The sequence below is a fragment of the Chiloscyllium punctatum genome, chromosome 3 (genome assembly GCF_047496795.1).
Source record: "Chiloscyllium punctatum isolate Juve2018m chromosome 3, sChiPun1.3, whole genome shotgun sequence".
In the NCBI taxonomy this organism is placed as follows: domain Eukaryota; kingdom Metazoa; phylum Chordata; class Chondrichthyes; order Orectolobiformes; family Hemiscylliidae; genus Chiloscyllium; species Chiloscyllium punctatum.
The window spans coordinates 100,867,869-100,886,658 of NC_092741.1; the positions used below are offsets into that span (position 1 = coordinate 100,867,869).

General features: G+C 38.5%; 1 protein-coding gene across 3 annotated transcripts in view; it reads right to left on the reverse strand.

Moving 5' to 3' along the window:
- Positions 1-4,230: 4,230 nt before the first annotated feature.
- Positions 4,231-18,790, reverse strand: part of msraa (methionine sulfoxide reductase Aa) — a 505,366-nt gene continuing 490,806 nt past the window's right edge. For 2 of the 3 annotated variants that reach the window (XM_072557547.1, XM_072557557.1), the window contains exon 6: positions 4,231-6,442. In XM_072557547.1, coding sequence (XP_072413648.1) covers positions 6,278-6,442 — 165 coding nt within the window. In that variant the 3' untranslated portion in view covers positions 4,231-6,277. The remainder of the gene's footprint in view (positions 6,443-18,790) is intronic. The other variant, XR_011954689.1, reaches the window with a different exon arrangement.

Here is an 18,790-nt window from a genome sequence, read left to right on the forward strand (position 1 = left end):
AGAGGAACATCATGCCTAACAAACTTGTTAGAACTTTTTAAAAATGGAAACTTGGCAAGATAGATCAGAAACTGACTTAGAAATAGAACACAAAGAAAGGGCAGTGGTAGAAGGCTGTTCAAGTGACGAGAGACCAGTGTCCAGCTGTGTACCACATGGATCAGTCCTGGGACTTTTATTATTTGTCATTTACATAAAAATATAGATGTACTGGAAAGCACAGTGGCGCAGTAGTTAGCACTGCTGCCTCACAGCGCGAGAGACCTGGGTTCAATTCCCGCCTCAGGCGACTGACTGTGTGGAGTTTGCACATTCTCCCCGTGTGTGCGTGGGTTTCCTCCGGGTGCTCCGGTTTCCTCCCACAGTCCAAAGATGTGCAGGTCAGGTGAATTGGCCAGGCTAAATTGCCTGTAGTGTTAGGTGAAGGGGTAAATGTAGGGGTATGGGTGGGTTGCGCTTCGGTGGGTCGGTGTGGACTTGTTGGGCTGAAGGGCCTGTTTCCACACTGTAAGTAATCTAATCTAAATGTGGGGGGAATGTTAAGCAAACTGGGGAGAATGTTAAGCAAATTTGCAGACAACACCAAGATTGTTAAAATGGTTAATAGCGAAGAAGGTGGTTGTAGGTTACAGCAACATATAGATAGGTTGGTCAGATGGGCAGATTAGTGGCAGATGGTATTTAACCCTGATAAGTACAAGGTTTTCACCTTGGAAGAAGAAACAAGATGAGGGAGTACCTAATGAATGGTCGGGCACTAGATAACTTAGAGGAACTGAGGGATCTTGGGGTAATTATTCACAGATCCTTGAAATCGGCAGAACGTGTGAACAGGATAGTAAAGAAGGCATATGGGACACTTGTTTTTATTAGTAGTGACATAGAATATAAGAGCAAGAAATGAATGTTGATTTGTTGTCACTTGTACTCTACAATGAACAGCATAGTAAAATACATTGAAAAAGCTTCAACTGTTACCACAATCTGGCACCATTTTGAATGGTTTAAGAATAAAAAGACAGAGCTGAAAGCAAGTCAATCTTTATTCCGCCACCTCTGTCATTAGTCCTGAGCCAGCTGACCAAAAAGATCTATACTGCCACCCCTCTGCTGCCTCTGCCAGACCCACCAATGTCAGAGTTGCTACTCTTCAGGCACCATCTCTTTGTCACTGGGCCCATCTTGCCAATGGGCCACTGATGCTGGCTTCCGTGCTGCATCAACGATTACCCTGCAACTAGGAACCCTCTAATGTTGGTGTTGTACAGGGCATTGTACAGAGCATGTTAGGCCACAGCTTGCGTACTGCATGCTGTTCTGGACACCTCACTACAGGAAGGATGTGATAGCACTAGAGGGGGTACAGAGGAGGTTCACCACAACACTACCTGAGATGGATAAATTGAGAAGATTATATAGGTTTGGGTTCTTTTCATTAGAACAGAGAAGCCGGGGGGGGGGGGGGGGGGGGGGTGGGGGGTACATAATTGATTGCATAAGATTATGAGGGTTATGGATAGGGTGAATAGAGAGCAGCCTTCATTGTGGGATCAATCATGCGACAGCATAGTTTTAGGGTAAGGTGCAGGAGATTTAGAGGGAATTTAGGAAAAATGTTTTTCACTCAGTGGGTGATGAAAAACTGGAATGCACTGCCTGGGAAGGTAGTGGAGACCAGGAAACTTACGACTTTTATAAAATATTTAGATGTGCACTTCAAATATCATAACATTCAAGTTTCCCTGTTACAGGAAGGATATTATTAAGCTGCAGAGGGTTCAGAAGAGATTTACCAGGATGTTGCCATGTTGCCAGCAATGGAGGGTCTGAGTTTAAGGAAAAGCTAAATTGACTAGCACTTATTTCACTGGAGCTGAGGAGGTTGAGAGGTGACCTTATGGAGGTTTATTAGATAATGAGAGGTATAGATAAGGTGAATGGCAGATGCCTTTTCACTAGGGTAGAAGATTTTAAACTGGGGGACATAGTTTTAAAGTGAGAGGAGAAAGATTTTAAAAAAGCATGAGGGGCAGTGTTTTTACACAAAGAATACATCTTGCGTGGAATGAACCTCAAGAGGAAGTGGTGGGTGTAGGTACAGTTACAATGTTTAAAAGACCTTTAGATAAGTTCATGAAAAAGAAAGTTTGGAGGGATGTGGGCCAATTACAGGCAGGTGGGACGAGTTTTAGTTTGGGAACATAGTCGACATGGACTGGTTCGATCGTAGCATCTGTTTCCACGCTGTATGACTCTAATCTACCTTCTCGTCTATCAAATAGTCATAGAGCTCCCTACAATGTTGAAACAGGCCATTAGGCTCAACAAGTCCACACCAACCCTCCAAAGCGTATCCCCAGACCCATTAACCTATTAATCTACATTTCCCCTGATTAATACACCTAACCTACACACTCCTGAACACAAGGGCAATTTAGCTTTTCCTAGTCACCTGACCTGCACATCTTAGGATTGTGGCAAGAAACCAGAGTATCCTGAGTATGTGCAATTCCAGACAGACAGTCACCCGAGGCTGGAATCGAACCCAGGTCCCTGTCACTGTAAGGCAGCAATGCTAAATTTATCGTGCAGGAAATTGGGATTAGAAGACCTTTAGTAGTGATTTTATCAGTGTTGGTGCAAAGGGCTGAAAGGCCTTTTCTGCACTGTATGAATCTATGAATGGTGGAGCAGACTCGATGGACCAAATAGCATAATTCTGCTCCTCTATTTTGTGGTATTTTAAAATAATTGCTGAGTAAAGGTGAAAAACTCAAAATATGAGTTCAATATCCACTTCTGATATGCAAATTCTCTTAAACAGCAGCATTTTGGTGAAATACAGATTCATTGTATCAATTGAAAACATTCATTTGGAGTTTCTGCTGTATAGGGATAGCAATTAACATGGATGTGGGCAGTGAAATTTTTCTTTGACTTTTATGTCAAGAAACATTATTGCAAAATATTTTAGGAAAAAGGCTATATTATTTTGGCTTGTGGTGTCATTATGCGGCTAGTGATACTTATTGAAAATTTGCTCAAATAATTAATTTAGGAGGTAATGTTTTTTTCAGTAATGCTGCAGTCTGTTATTGTGAGCCTCTGTAGCTGACTCTCTGGTTACAAAAAGGAATAATTCCTCTGCTGTTTACCGTGAAATTGCACACTTGTCCTCTACATTTGCATTTCTAATTTTGTCACACAGTAATCACAGAAAACCTTGTCTATGTTAAAACATCATGGTTCAAAATGTTCTTCCACCTCGAGCTAACCAACAGATACTCTTCCTCCTCTCTCACTGACTCCTACCTTTGAGTTTCAGATGAAATCATAGCCTTTCCAATTTTCACCTCCATAAATCAGTGTCAAATAAGAGGCAAGAATCTCAACCATGAAGAAGTAGACATTCTGCATTGGTACTGATTATATTCTAAAGGGTGCTTATCCTGGTGTGTTCATGCATGTCTTCTCATGAAAATCTGGCATCTAATAAATTAGTTTGAATTCAGATTGAAGGTTTAAAGTGAATATGAGTAGAGCATGAACTCCACTGATAATGGTCAAAATCAACTACTTGTACCTTAAGTACTCAAAGGTTTATAGACTGAAGGACAACATCAATGGGGCCATCACCTTTGAATCTCACTCCCAACATTTCTTTAAAGTCAATTGAAGTGATGTAAACGACACATGAGCTAATAACTTTATTGTGATGATTTAAAGTGCAGAGTGTCTTGCCTTTACTATTTTTTCTCAAGCAATGGGCTGTTTATTTTAAGCACACAAATATAATTTTAGTGCTATAGAGTTGTGCTAATTTTAAAATTAGAACACTTAAAAATAGTTCATATGACAAAAATGAATAAATCTTATTGTAAGTTGTTGAGTTTGATGGACATCCTTTTCAGTAATTGAGATGGTGTCTCAACTGAAGCAAGAATCTAAAACAAATATAATTTGGCTGTGGTTTGCTTTTTATTTGAAAGATTTTTTTAAAAATTCAAGCTTCAAGATGCGGTCTGGAATTGGATTTATTTGTGTAATTGTTAGAATTAATGAAGTTACTCATCAGCATAAATGAAGGTTAAGGTCACAAATTGGAAATTAACATCTTTGCAAAGCTATTTTATGACTTGGAATGTTGCTGCACAAGCAATATAAAACAATATTATATAAAATGTCACATAGGATAGATTGGCAGTTAACAAACAAAGCCAAAAAAATGCGTTTGGTTACAATTTTATATGTTTATTGGCGTGTTTAAAATACAATGATTGGAAATTGTTGTAGGTACGGAGAAGAAAGGAGAACAAACTGATATATATTTCAAATCTAACAGAGTCCCATAACATGAAAGAGAATACTTCAGCTACATGCATCAACTTTAGAGATATGACACAAAATGTTATCACTTGGTGCTGAAATCAAAGTGTGAAACGTCCCCAGTCAATATGACTTATCCAATTTAGTAGTATTCAAAGCACGCTGCTACTCTGACTTATGTACCTTTAGTTTACTACCTTATATACTCGTGTAAAAGTCAAACTTTTCAGACGATTTTTAAAAATTCAATTTATAGGGTAGACTATTACACTGGCCCTAGTTTTGAGGGGCTGAAATTCAAGCTGCAGCTCAAAATACTGTATTATTAGCAGAAGTCAGTTTGATTGCTCAACTAATCCTAGGTAAAGAAGAAAAACATAATGAATTACCGGATAAAGATAATTACGATTAAAAGCAAGAGAAAATTTTATTTGTACACATCGGTACGAAAATTTAACATGTCAAAGATTCATTGAAATCCTGCAAAATCACACTGTGCAACATCATCTGGCCTGGTATAATGGCACACTTAAAATGAAACATTTATTAAATTCTGAATGTGCGAGCATCTTGAACTTTCCCGCCAAATTCTTCCGTTTCCCTCCCATTTACTCTCGAATGTAATGAACCTCAGCAACATTAACACATTTGTCAAAGAATTAAAGATATATGTACTAATATATCTCACTTTTATTCAGATATAATGGCACAATTAAAATGATTAATTTTTTAATGATATTACCTTTTGGATGTAAAGTGAACACAGTGTGATAAGTACCGATGTACTTAGACCTGGTCTGAATGAATGAATGAATCAAAACGTGCTGTAATAAACCAAGTATGGTAAGTAGAGTTTTGTATGAATGAATGAATGAATGAATGAATAGAGACACAATATAGTAAACAAAGAACAGTAAGTAGAGTTACCAGTATAAATGAATGAATGTGGTTTTGTTTAAGTGGGATAACGGGAACGTGCAGTTTCTATGTAAGAGGTTTACAATGCAATATGGTAGGGTCAACATTTACACGAAATATATGGAAAATACAAGACCTTTTTGCCAAAAATAAGGGATCAATGTTTACATAAGATTGACTTTTACACAAGTATATATGGTACTTTTTGCTTTGTGGGTAGCACTAGTAAGCAGGCATCACCAGCAAAACTGTTTTATAAATCTGAGGCCTCTTTCCTGGTATCATTTCTGCCCCATGAAAAATAGGCCAAAACTTTATCATTTTCCAGGTTGACAGGCATTCAAATTATTTTTATTTTTATTATCTAGGAGTTTTCAAATTTTCATAATTATTCCACTTAGAGTGAACAATTTCGATTTAATTTTCTGTGATATTTTACAAGTCAATTTTATCTCTGGTACATAATCACAACTCTGATGCAAAAAGTGAGGTTCTTATCCTGGTTCTTTAGTTACCAGCTCTTTGTAACAAATTTGGAAATGCAGGCTTTTTATTTTCATTGTCATGGCTGTCCCAAAAATATTGTATATACTAAAGAAATTATTTTCACTAATGCTGAAAATACACTATATTCTCCATTTTGGTGGGATAGCAATTTTTTTACCAAAGTTAGTGAATATGAAAATAAAGATAACCAGTAAATATGATATATGATTATAGATGAAAAAATATTTTGAAGTTCACCCTCCATAATTAGAATTTCTAACATTCTCACCTAAGGCATGTTAAAAGAGCAAGCATTGGAAAATTATTATTTCTTTTGATTCAACTTTGTGCTTATTTGGATTTCTTGACACAAATTTAAATGCAAATATGAAATACTAGGATAGGTTTCAAGCAAGTGAGCAACAGGTGATCAATGCACTCCAACCAGTATTTTGTCCCATTAAATGAAAATTTTACCCTATTGTCTGTGAAACAGGTCAATGAAGGCAAATTAGGGCTATGTTAGCCACTAACTCAGTATTCTGTCTTACTTCTGAATACCAATTGGGCAAGATACTCCAGTTCCACCTAATCCACAATAACCGTCTGGGTTCTTATCCAAGTACTGCTGGTGGTAATCTTCGGCAAAGTAGAACACTTGAGCCTCACTGATCTCAGTTGTGATTTGACCATACCCACTTTTGTTCAATTCCTGCAAAGACATGTAACAGTCAGACTTCATTAGATATAGAGAACAATTTTGATATAGAAATTAACAATAAGCCATCTTTATAACTCTTGTACATTAGCACAGTGAGGTTAACTTTACATTTTAAAGACTTTGCCAATGTAAAACAGCAGCAAAGAATGAAAATTAGACAGTCACTTGTATTAAAATAACTGAATTGCTTCAAGTGAGCCGCATACTTGATTGGTAAATAAGATCACGATCAGATATGAAAAAGAACATAGAAATCAGAATAAAAGGATAGAGCTGTTACATCAGCAAAAACAGACTTAATGGTTTGAATTACTTATTGCTCCATTGTTAAGAGATCATCCTTCATACCAAGTCTGCTTCCTCAAAAGACAATCTATACAATCCACGCCAACCTGCACTTAATATCACTCATTCATACCTTAAAGTAGTGAACCATAGTTTTGTTTTGATGTCCAAAGTTAACGAAATGAATCTCAAGAATATTAATGCACTCCCATTATTAAAATTGAACTTACACATGATCCAAGCAATGAAGAAACTTTCACATCTTATGTGGCATTATAGCTACACGTTGTACTTAACTCTACTAAGCAAAACTTGCCTCCTATCTCAAGTACCGAAACAGCAACGTTTTTAAAATATTTACAATTTCTCTTTTTGCTGAAAGACTATTAGAACTATCAAACATTATCATCAGCTTTGAACCTACAAAGTATGAAAATGCTGAGATAAAAAAAAGTAATATTTTATTTCAACAAACCACATGCTGCTTTTATTCTCTCTTTTTCTTTCTGTCACCTAAAATGGTTTCTTCAATCCGAGTGAACTATTTCTCATGAAGTACTATTGTTAATAGATTTGGTGTGAAATTTCCCTGTTTTCTAAATTTTTGCCATTTCTTCAAGTCTTGGTCAGAGACTCTTCATGGGTGATGGTGGAAGAGTTTGATAAGGTTCAATTTGGCTTGGGCAGAAGCTGAAATTTATTGGAGAAATGACTTGGCCACAGGAATGGCTCAATACAGACAGTCAGCTCTAAGGTTCTCCAGAGTTTAGATTAGAGTGGTGCTGGAAAAGCACAGCAGGTCAGGCAGCATCCGAGGAGCAGGAAAATCAACGTTTCAGGCAAAAGCCCTTCATGTGAAGGGCTTTTGCCTGAAACGTCGATTTTCCTGCTCCTCGGATGCTGCCTGACCTGCTGCACTTTTCCAGCACCACTCTAATCTAAACTCTGGATTTCAGCATCTGCAGTCCTCATTGTTGCCTCTAAGATTCTCCAGCACAGCACTGGGGACCTTTTTGTAGGAGTTTGACAGAAAGAGAGGCATCTTTAATTGTGAGGAGACCAACAGACAAATGAGGGCAGGGCAATGAGTCAAACAGCTTGTTGAAGTCAACACTAGGATATAACCCTGAGAATGTAGAACTTTAAGCTCAACAACCTCAAGAGTGATCAAGATTAGTCAATGCATCTTCAAATGTTACAATTCTCATCACTCACTGATCAATCAGTTGAATTCAATCACAACTACATCCAAAATAAATAGCTCCACCTCCCTTTCACACAACTGACATGACGACAAATATCACACCTTACTTACTCTTCCAGTCATTTAACCATAACAGCCACATCACTCATAAAGTCAGAACAAACTTCAGCAATTTCAGCCAGAGGGATAGACTGTTCTTGCCATCTGTTGAACAAACTTTTCCTGCCGTGTTCATCCAGCAGGAGAGCATTCCACCAGCTGTGTTCACCCAGTATGATATCCTGCTCCCACAGTGCTAACTGGCCAGAATGGCTCATCCATAATCTGCATTTATTGTTATGACATCTGTGTAAACACCTTCAACATTTAAAGTCATAAGGTCATAGAGCTATACAGCATGGAAATGCTTTCTATTCAAATACCTATCCAGATGCTTTTTAAATGTTGTGATTGTCCTGGCCTCCACTACTTCCTCTGGTCACCACTCTCTGCGTGAAAAAGTTGCCCTTTAGGTCCCTTTTAAATCTTTCCTGTTTCACCCTAACTTGTGCCTGCTATCTTTGGACTCACCCACCCATGGATAGGGAAAAGACCTTGTCTATTTACCCTGTTCATGTCCCTCATGATTTTATAAACCTCTATATGGTCACCCCTCAGCCTCTGAAACTCCTTGGAAAATAGCCCCAGTCTCTCCCTATAACACAAACCCTCCAACCCTGGCAATATCCTTTCTGAACCCTTGCAAGTTTTACAACATCCTTCCTATAGCAGGGAGACCAGAATTGCACATTTTCCAAAAGTGACCTAACCAATGTCCTGTACAACTGCACATGACCTCCAACTCCTGGACTCAGTACACTGACCAATAAAGGCAAACATTCCAAACACCACCTTCACTATCCTGTCTACCTGCAACTCCACTTTCAAGGAACTATGAAGCTCTATTCCAAGGTCTTTTTATTCAGCAACACTCTCCAGGACCTTCCCATTATGTGTTTAAGTCCTGCCCTGATGTGTGATGTTGGAACCCATTTACTTTGAACTCATGTTAAATATAGCATTTAAGAATCAGGTGGCTCCCAGAAATGTAAATAAGTAGAGCATTCTGCTGATTTGTAACAGTTAGAATTGTTTCCTATGCACCAATATTTCTTGAAAGATCAATTTCCTAAAAATTCTGGATGTGACTTCCATTATGATGCCAGTTTATGTTATTGTTGGAGACGTCAGATCCCAGACTTAAATCTGGCTGACAGATCACATTGTGTTCTTTTTTGATTTTAATAAGGTAGCCTTTCACAGTGTTGCTGATTTGGTTTTAACAATAAAACAGAAGTTTATTATGCAAGAGAATAGAAGATAAATTAAGCTGTTCAAATATAAGGTGAGTTTAAAGATTTCAAAACAACAGTTAACTACAATCCCAACTCTTTTTTATAATTCACTCATCAGATGTGGGCTTCAGTGGGTGGCCAGCACTTATTACTCATCCCTAGATACATTTGAGAAAATGGTGATGAGCTGCCTTCTTAAATTACTGCAGTCCACCTGCTGTAGTTGGCCCATAATGCTGGTAGGGAGGCAATTCCAGGATTTTAGCCTAGTGACACTGAAGGAATGGTAACATATTTCCAAGTCAGAATGGTGAGCGCCTTGGAGGGGGACTTGCAGGTGGTGGTATTCCCATACATCTGCTGTCTTTGTCCTTCTAGATGGAAGTGGTTGTGGGTTTGGAAAGTGATGTTGAAGGATCTTTGTTGAATTGCTGCAGTGCATCTTATATATGGTACACACTGTTGCCATTGAGCGTTGGTGGTGGAGGGAATGGATGTTTGTGGATGTGGGTTGCTTTGTTCTGGATGGTGTCAAGTTTCTTCAGTGTTGTTCAAGCTGCACCCATTCATGCAAGTGGGCAAGTGGGGAGCATTCCATCACACTCCTGACTTGTACAGTTTTGGGCAGTCAGGTGAGTTATTCACCACACAGTCTCCAGCCTTTGACCTACTCTTGTAGCCACTGTATTTATGTGGCAAGTCTAGTTGAGTATCCGGTCAATGGTAATCCCCCCAGAATGTTGACAGTGGGGGATTCAATAAAGGTAACAGGATTGATTGTCACTTAATGGGGATGGTCATACCCTGATTTTTGTGTGGCATAAATGTTATTTTCCATTTATCAGCCCAAGCCTGGATATTATCCAGATCTTGTTGCACTTGAACATGGACTGCTTCAGTATGTGAGGAGTCACAAATGATGCTGAACATTGTGCACTCACCAGTAAACATTTCCACTGATCACTTTATGATGGACAGGACATCATTTATGAAGCAGCTGAAGATGGCTGGGCCGAGGACACTACCTTGAGGAACTCCCACAGAGATGTGCTGGAACTGAGATAGCTGAACTCCATGAACCATGACAATCTTCCTATACGTCAGGTATGATTCTAACCAGCAGAGAGTTTGCCCCTGATAGCCATTGATTCCAGTTTTGTTAGCTTGATGCCACTCTCAGCTCACTTTTGGAATTCAACTTTTTTGTCCATGTTTGAACAAAGGCTGTAATGAGATCTGGAGCTGAGTGACCCTGGTGGAACCCAAACTGGGCATCACTGAGCAGGGAGAAAGTGAGGACTGCAGATGGTGGAGATCAGAGCTGAAAATGTGTTGCTGGAAAGGTGCAGCAGGTCAGGCAGCATCCAAGGAGCAGGAGAATCGACATTTCGGGCATAAGCCCTTCTTCAGTTTCCTGAAGAAGGGCTTATGCCTGAAACGTCAATTCTCCTGCTCCTTGGATGCTGCCTGACCTGCTGCGCTTTTCCAGCAACACATTTTTCATCACTGAGCAGGGTCTGCTTGATAGCACTGCTGATGACGCCTTTCAATACTTCACTAATGATTAAGAGTAGACTGACTGGGCAGTAATTGGCTGGGTTGGAAATTGTCCAGCTTTTTATGAACAGGACATACCTGGGCACTTTTGCACATTGGCAGGTGGATGCTAGTATTGTAATAGCTTGGCTCAGGGAGTGGCAAATCGCTACTGTTGTCAGATCCAGTAGCTTTTGCAGTATCCAGTGTCTCCAACCGTTTCTTGATATCATATAGAATGAATCCAATTGGCTGACGACTGGTATCTGAAATGCTAGGACCACTGGAGGAGGCAAATCTTTCAGCCTTATCTGTTGTATTGAGGGTGGGGATATTTGTGGTTATCCTCCTCATCCTGTGAGTTGTTTAATTGTTGCATGTGACATGACTGCAGAGCTTAGACCACATCCCAAAAGCACATTCCTTCCACATTGTATCACCAATGGGTTTTTGTCTTAGCTGTGGCTTTGATTCCCTGCCCTTGAGAATTTGAAGACATCTTCCTTCAGCCTTTATACCACTAAACATAGACTTTCTCAGATTCAAAAAATCCTTCATGATCCAAACAACAATGGTCTGTAAATTTGAAATGAAACTCTTTGCACCGAGATTTTTTTTTCAGTTTTAATCCAAATCTCCTCTTCAGTAGTAACTGTCTTACATTTCTGGCTTCAGCCAAAACATCTGCAAAACTGCCCAAATTGAAACCAAAAAGGCTTTTTCAATGTTATGGATGTTTCCACTAATATAAAGAGAAAATATAAAATCTATGATATTCTAAACATAAAGGGTAATGTACAACTGTTTGCTGGATGTTTGTACAAGTCATCCTAATATAAATACATTCTTATTAGCTTCCAATAATTCTTTCTCTTAGTCTGTTTTTTTTATGAGCCATGACTATAGAAATACAAGATAAACCTCTGCAAAAACGCTGACCAAAACCTTCATGCAACCAGCTCAGATCCAAACTATGTAATAAATGACATGAAAACAATCAATATTGTTCACCATTCTTATGCAGATTTAAGGCAACTTGTTTGACATACAATTAAATGCCCTCTAAATCTAGAATTTTCTTTTTATCGTCTCTGCCTCTCTATCTCATTTTCCTTTCTCAGATCACTCCCTAAAACCTATTTCTTTAACCAAGCTTTGGGTCACCTGACTTAATATTTCATTATGTAGAGCTGTATCATAGTTTGTTTTAATAATGTTCCAAAGAAGAAATGCATTGTTATGAAACAAAAAGTACCAGTTAAAATATCTACATTGCTACTTGCAGTAAGAATAAAGATCATGTAGCTGATACATTTTTAAGACTTTTGCTATCTTTAACAGTTGCTTACGTTTTTAGCCATGTATAAAATAGTTTCATGAATTATTGCATGAGAAGGAAGTATGGAACAATTTTACAAGGTTATAAATGAGATATTAAATTAACTTTTATAGGTCATTAATTTTCAAAGAACTATTACAAACACACGCATGAAGAACATATTTATCCGGTTATGAACCAGGCCAGACCCCCTCTCAAAGCATTTCAAGAAGGTAGCCGAGACCTAAAATTTGCTAACTGTTTTAAGCAGGTGTAACGTGGATATTCCAGGAGAGATGCTGCTGGTCAAACCATTTCGTTTTAAACAAAATAGAGTTTATTTTCAAGATTACCGAATGGAACACAAACAAAAGAGAACAGAATACAGAATAACTTAACCCATCCGAAAACCCAACAGATTATCCCAACTTAATGATGCTGATCCCAATACTTGCAACAATCCCCATGAAAGCTCCTTGGCACAAACATCAAATGTAGAGTCTTATAGGAGAAAAGTCAAAGAGAGAGTGTCAGCCTTATCCTGCTTTTTTGGGTCCAGCAGCTTTTACAACTCTCCTGTTAAAATTCAAACCAAACAAGAGAAAAGCTGAGCTGGAAGAACTGGCTACTCTCTCTTCATTATACAAGAATTTCTTTCAAAATCTTTGAAAGCCTGTTGCCTGAGGCAGCATCTGTTAGCTATAATCAAATTGGCCATAAAACCCTTTGACATCGACTTTATTGAGTCTGTGTCTTGTACAACCTCTCTGAAAAAAAAACCAAGCACACCATAATCTACCAATTTGCTCTTTGAAGAGTGATTAAAAACTTAATTATAATATGACAGGAAAATATATTTACATACACATTTTCTTATGAAGTTGTAAAACAGTACCTTAAAATCTACTTTAAGTGCTAAATAAAGTTCTCAACTGATTTGTAAAGCATGAACACAAGTGTATTGGTTGTCATATACACTTGCTTTCTTCCCTCCATTTTTCTGCCATTTTGTGTAAATTTGGAGTAGAGTGACAGCAAAGAAATGGGTGACAATGAGAAAGGAAAGCAGACACAAAGTAAAATGAACAGCCAAATCTCATAATCATCCATTTTGCAACCCCAAACTAAGTTTACCTGTTTTCTTCTGAAGGTTCTTGTTCAGGAGCAGTTTCCTCAACAACAACTGCCTTCCAATAACTATCCCAATTGATAGCTTACTTCAAAACCAAAAAAAAATGCAATTGCTGGAAATCAAAATTATAAAGGGAAAATAAAAGCAAAGTACTGTGGATGATAGAGATCTGAAAGAAAGGCCAAAAGTGATAGAGAAACTTAGCATGTCTTGCAGAATCTGTGGAGAGAAAACAGTTAATGTTTTGAGTCAAAGTTGATCGTTCTTCAGAACCTTTCTTGTACAATCGGAAAATGGTAGAATCCTCAGCAAGTTAAGCTGAATCTGTGGATGGAGACAGAGAGTTAACATTTCAGTTTGATGTCCTTTCATCATGGTTGTATCACTGAACCCCCATCCTCAACTGTCATCCAATTCTGCTGTATTTTCCCAGCAAACTGATGGGCTAGGCATCAAGAGTAATAATGACGACATTTTTTCATTAAAACGCGAAGGACTCAAACGTCCTAAGTGTAGCAAAATTCCCTCCATGCATAAGATGATAATTAATCTGTGCGCATTGTTAACACCATATCATTGATTGAACTGCCAGGCAACAAGTATTACCTTTCAAACAATGAATTACCAGTTGAACTATGAACCTTGCAAACTTTGATGGCCCACTTCACAATTGCAAATACAGCATTTAATAGCAACTATAAGCAAAACTACTGCTGTTGATTAAAAGTATGTCATGTATAATTACTGCAAATAAGCTGACCAATCAAGGCAATATTTTTTACAGATGCTTCACAGGAACAGGCAACAAGTCAACAGGAAGACAATAACAAAGTCACAACTGTTTAAAAGGAATCAGTGTGTTGCTGAATTGGATTGATTGAATCAAACAAGTAATAATATTCAGAACTACAAAACAAAATGGAAGTCAAAACATGCTAATGAGATAAGTTAACCTAATAATCATATTTGAAAATCCAATGATTTGTTTTAATCCAACCCTTATATTCAGGAACCAGGAGTGAAGAAATCAGATGGGATGAAAACAAATTGGCCCCATCCCAAGTGTACAGTTGTCAGTTAAAGTGCAGAATTTTATTGTTAAAGTTGTCCATGGAAGGTGAATATCACCACAAAGGTCAGCATTTGTTGCTCATTCATAATTTCCCTGCAATGTTGGTTGTTATTGACTGCAGAGAAGGTTGCTATTCAATCCATCACACCCATGCCAGTTCCCTGGGGAGTAATCCAGTCTGTCCAATTCAAGGACTTTCGCATCTTCTCTAAAACTGGTGAGTAGGACTATATACAATACGCCAGTTGGGGGCCTAACTACAGCTTTACAGGTTCAAAATAACATTCCTGCTTTTTGACTCAGTGCTTTATTTAAGTAGTCCAAAATCCCTCATGATTTGCTAACTGCCTTCTCACTATATCTTGTCTACATCAAAGACATGTGCACATGCATTCCCATGTCTTTCTCTCTGCTCAGCTTTAAGAACTGTAAAATTATACCAATCTCTCCCCATTCCCTTTGCCAAAATGCATCACCTAACACTTCTCTGCACCAGTGATTTGCCCATTCTACTCTGGTGATCACACTTAGTGGATTGCATTTAAGTTACCTTTACAGACAGCATTGACATCAAAAATGAATAAAATTGCATTTTGAAAATAAAGTAGCCTACTGATATAAAATATTTATAGCAGAATTCTTTGAAACATTATGGTCAGGTTTTATAAAAAGATATCACTCTTATGGATTGATAGAAACTAATTAGGTAATGATCAACAAGGTATGATTTAGGCTACTGTACCTCCTCAATTTCATGTTTCACAGCGCCATTGATCTGCATTCAATTCCACCCTTGGGCGAATGTCTGTGTAGAGTTTGCACATTCTCCCCATGTGTGCGTGGTTTTCCTCCGGTTTCCTCCCACAGTCCAAAGATGTGCAGGTTAAGTGGATTGGCCATGATAAGTTACCCATAGTGTTCAGGGATGTGCAGGCTAGGTGGATTAGCCATGGGAAATGGAGGGATATAGGGATAGGGTCCAGGGATGGGTCTGGGTGGGCTTCTATTTGGAGAGTTGGTGTGGACTCAATGGGCTGAATGGATGCTTCTACATTATTGCGTTTCTATGATTCTATGATTTTCTAGTTATAATGACAACCTCATTAGAGTGAGTAAAATGCTTAGCTTCATGATGAAGATGGAATATATTTTTATATATTTGGTGGAATGATTTAGAATTCTGAACCCCTTCAAAATTTATGATTTTTCAGCTATTTCTTGCTTCTTTGCGAGCCAAAAAACAGGCATGACTATTCAGATAAATACAAATTTTAGATCCAAATTTGAATGTTCGGAAATCAACAGAATCCAGCATCTGGATACACACCCACACGATATTGCAAAAACAAAACAGGTGCCCAGTGTATTCATTCAACATTGATAAAGGCAGGCACGTAATGTGGAGCCATGGCCAATCAACACAAAAATACCCACATTGAGCACCACCTTCCTCCACCGTTTTCATTCCTTCCCTCTTATCTGGATGTGCAACGGAGGCAGGACACACACACACACACACCAACAACTTGGCAGCTTACTTAAAAAAATGCAAAACACTCTGAAATTTAAAACACTTTTAATTACAGATTTGGATTTGTCATCTGTCCCTTCAACATGTTCCATTTATGAAAGAATACTTTATTTAGTAGTGATAATGGCACATCATTGTTCAAGCTTTCTGTAATTTCAATAATAAACAGCATCACTTTGGGTAGTCTGTCAAGAGTGGAAAAATCATTTTCAAAGGAAGATTTTCTTTGTTTTTGTTCCCCAAGTTCCTTAATTTTAAGCAAACTGGAAGTCTTGTTTGACTTTAGCCTGTCAATAGAAGTGGCAGGTAAACCATATTTCATGTTAGAGTTTCATAAGCAGCTCAAATTGTTAAATTTCCTGACTTGGCAGATTAAAGTTAGATCCAATTTTCAGTCCAAGGGGTGGTATAGAGTTGAGCCCTCTGATTATAGGCAGCCACAGAGTGGAATGAGTGTTGATATCAGCTCCTAAAGCATCCACCATTTGTTGCAGTGGTGCAATGGTAATGTTACTGCGTTGGTAATCCAGAGCTCCACGATAAAGTTCTGGGGAACAGGGATTCAAATCCTTATATAACAGCTGATAAAATCTAAAGTAAAAATTTTTTCTTTCAATTCTTTGTCTTATAATTGTGTACTCCACAACCACCTGATGAAGGAGAGACACTCCGAAAGCTTGTGCTTCCAATTAAACCTGTTGGACTCTAACCTGGCATTGTGTGAATTTTAACTTTGTACACCCCAGTCCAATACTAGCATCTCCAAATCATGGATAAAATCTAAATTGAATTAAAAATCTGGCTGAATGGCAAACATGTAACCATTGCTGACTGTCATAAAAACTCATCTGGTTCATTCATGCCCTTTCAGGAAGGAACTCTGCCATCCTTAGGTATGGCCTACATGTGACACAACAATATGACTGACTCTTGATTACCCTTTAGGCAATTAGATATGGGCAATAAATGCTGGCCTAGCCATTGACGAATACATTTCATTAATAAGTAAAAAGCAAAACTTTGGTTCTCTGGGACTTTGCTCAAGGTCTGTAAAATGCTGTGAGGCCCTCTGTGCCTTAGCCTCATCTCATAACCCTACAATGCCACCTCATGCCTCCACACAGCCCATTCTCCTTGTGCAATCTTTTAGAAAAGACGTATGTCTTTATTTCTAATTTACACTAGATGGTCAATCATAGACCAGTAGAGGGTATTTTCGAGAAAGCTTCATGATTAGAGTACTAGGAATTTAGAAGACTTCAAATCTTGAAAACTGAACAGATTTTAATCGACATTTTACAAGTGCTTGGGTCTACCTCATACATTTTTGACTTCCGTGTCAATTAAGATCCTTGGAACAGTGAACATAGAGTCTATCTGAAGTCAACACAAATTTCAAATGGCCCTGCTCAGTTTGGGTTTCCAGCCTTTGTGATTCACGACATGATAGAATTTTTTTTTATCAAGATGGAAAGTCAGATAGTTGATTCGGAGGCAAGAGTACTGAATTTAGTAAAGGTAACTATGAAGATACGAGGAGTGAGTTGGCCTCAATAGGTTGGGGAAAGTTACTTAAACGGACAACAGTAGACAGACAATGGCAAACGTTCAAGGAGCACACAGGGGAACTGCAACAACTGTTTATTCCTGTGCAGCATAAAAGCAAAATGGGTAAGAGGGCCAATCCATGGATTATAAAGGAAATTAGAGATAGTATCTGATCCAAAAAAGAAGCACATAGATTGGCCAAGAAAATAATAGATCTGAGGATTGGGAGCAGTTTAGAATTCACCAAAGAAGGATGAAGGGATTGATTAAGAAGGAGAAACTACTGTATGAAAGTAAGATTGCAGGGAACATAAAGACAAAAACTGCAGATGCTGAAATCCAAGTAGACAGGCAGCCTGTCTACTGCAGGAAACATAAAGACTGACAGTAAGAGTTTCTATATGATGTGAAGAGAAAGAGATTTGTGAAGCCAAATGTAGGTTCTCTACAGACAGAAACAGGGGAATGTATAATAGGGGACAAAGAAATGGCTGAGCAACTGAATATATACTTTGGTCCTGTTTTCACAAAAGAGGATGCAAATCAGATACCAGAAATGTTGGAGAATGCAAGATTTCAAATGGATCAGTTGGTGCGACAGTTAGAGGCAATGAGGAATTTACAAGAGCAAGGGGATGTGATGGATGGCAGCTATAGGAAGGGGGAAAACTCGCAGATACAGTCACATAGTTGGGTTAACTCCAAGAAGGGTAAGAGAGGTAGGCAGGTAGTGCAGGAGTAGCTATACCCATTTCAAACAATATGCTGTTTTGGAAAATGTAAGGGGCGAAGGATTCTCAGGAGAATGTAGCATGAACAGCCAAGTTTCTGCTATTGAGACTGGCTCTAATGCAATGAGGGGTACATTGGGTTCCAAAAGATTGATTGTGTTAGGGGAGTCTCTCGTCCAAGGCACAGACAGACGTTTCTGTGGACAGCAGTGAAAAATCAGAATGGTGTGTTGACCCCCTGGTGCTAGGATCAAGGATGCCTCAGATAGGGTGCAGAATGTTCTCAAGGGGGGGAGGGGCCAGCAAGAGGTCATTGTACACATTGGAACCAATGACACAGGAAGGAAAAAGGATGAGATTCTGAAGGGACAATACAAAGAGTTAGGCAGGAATTTAAAAAGGAGGTCCATGAGAGTAGTCGTATCTGGATTACTCCTGGTGCTGCGAACTAGTGAGGGTAGGAATAGAATAGAGTAGGGCCTAGGAGCTGGTGTATGGGAGAAGGATTCACATTTTTGGAGAATTGCAATTTCTTCTGGGGTAGAAGTGACCTGAACAAGAAGGACGGATTGCATCTGAATTGGAAGGGACTAATATACTGGCAGGAAGATTTGCGACAGCTGCTCGTGAGGATTTAAACTAGTAAGG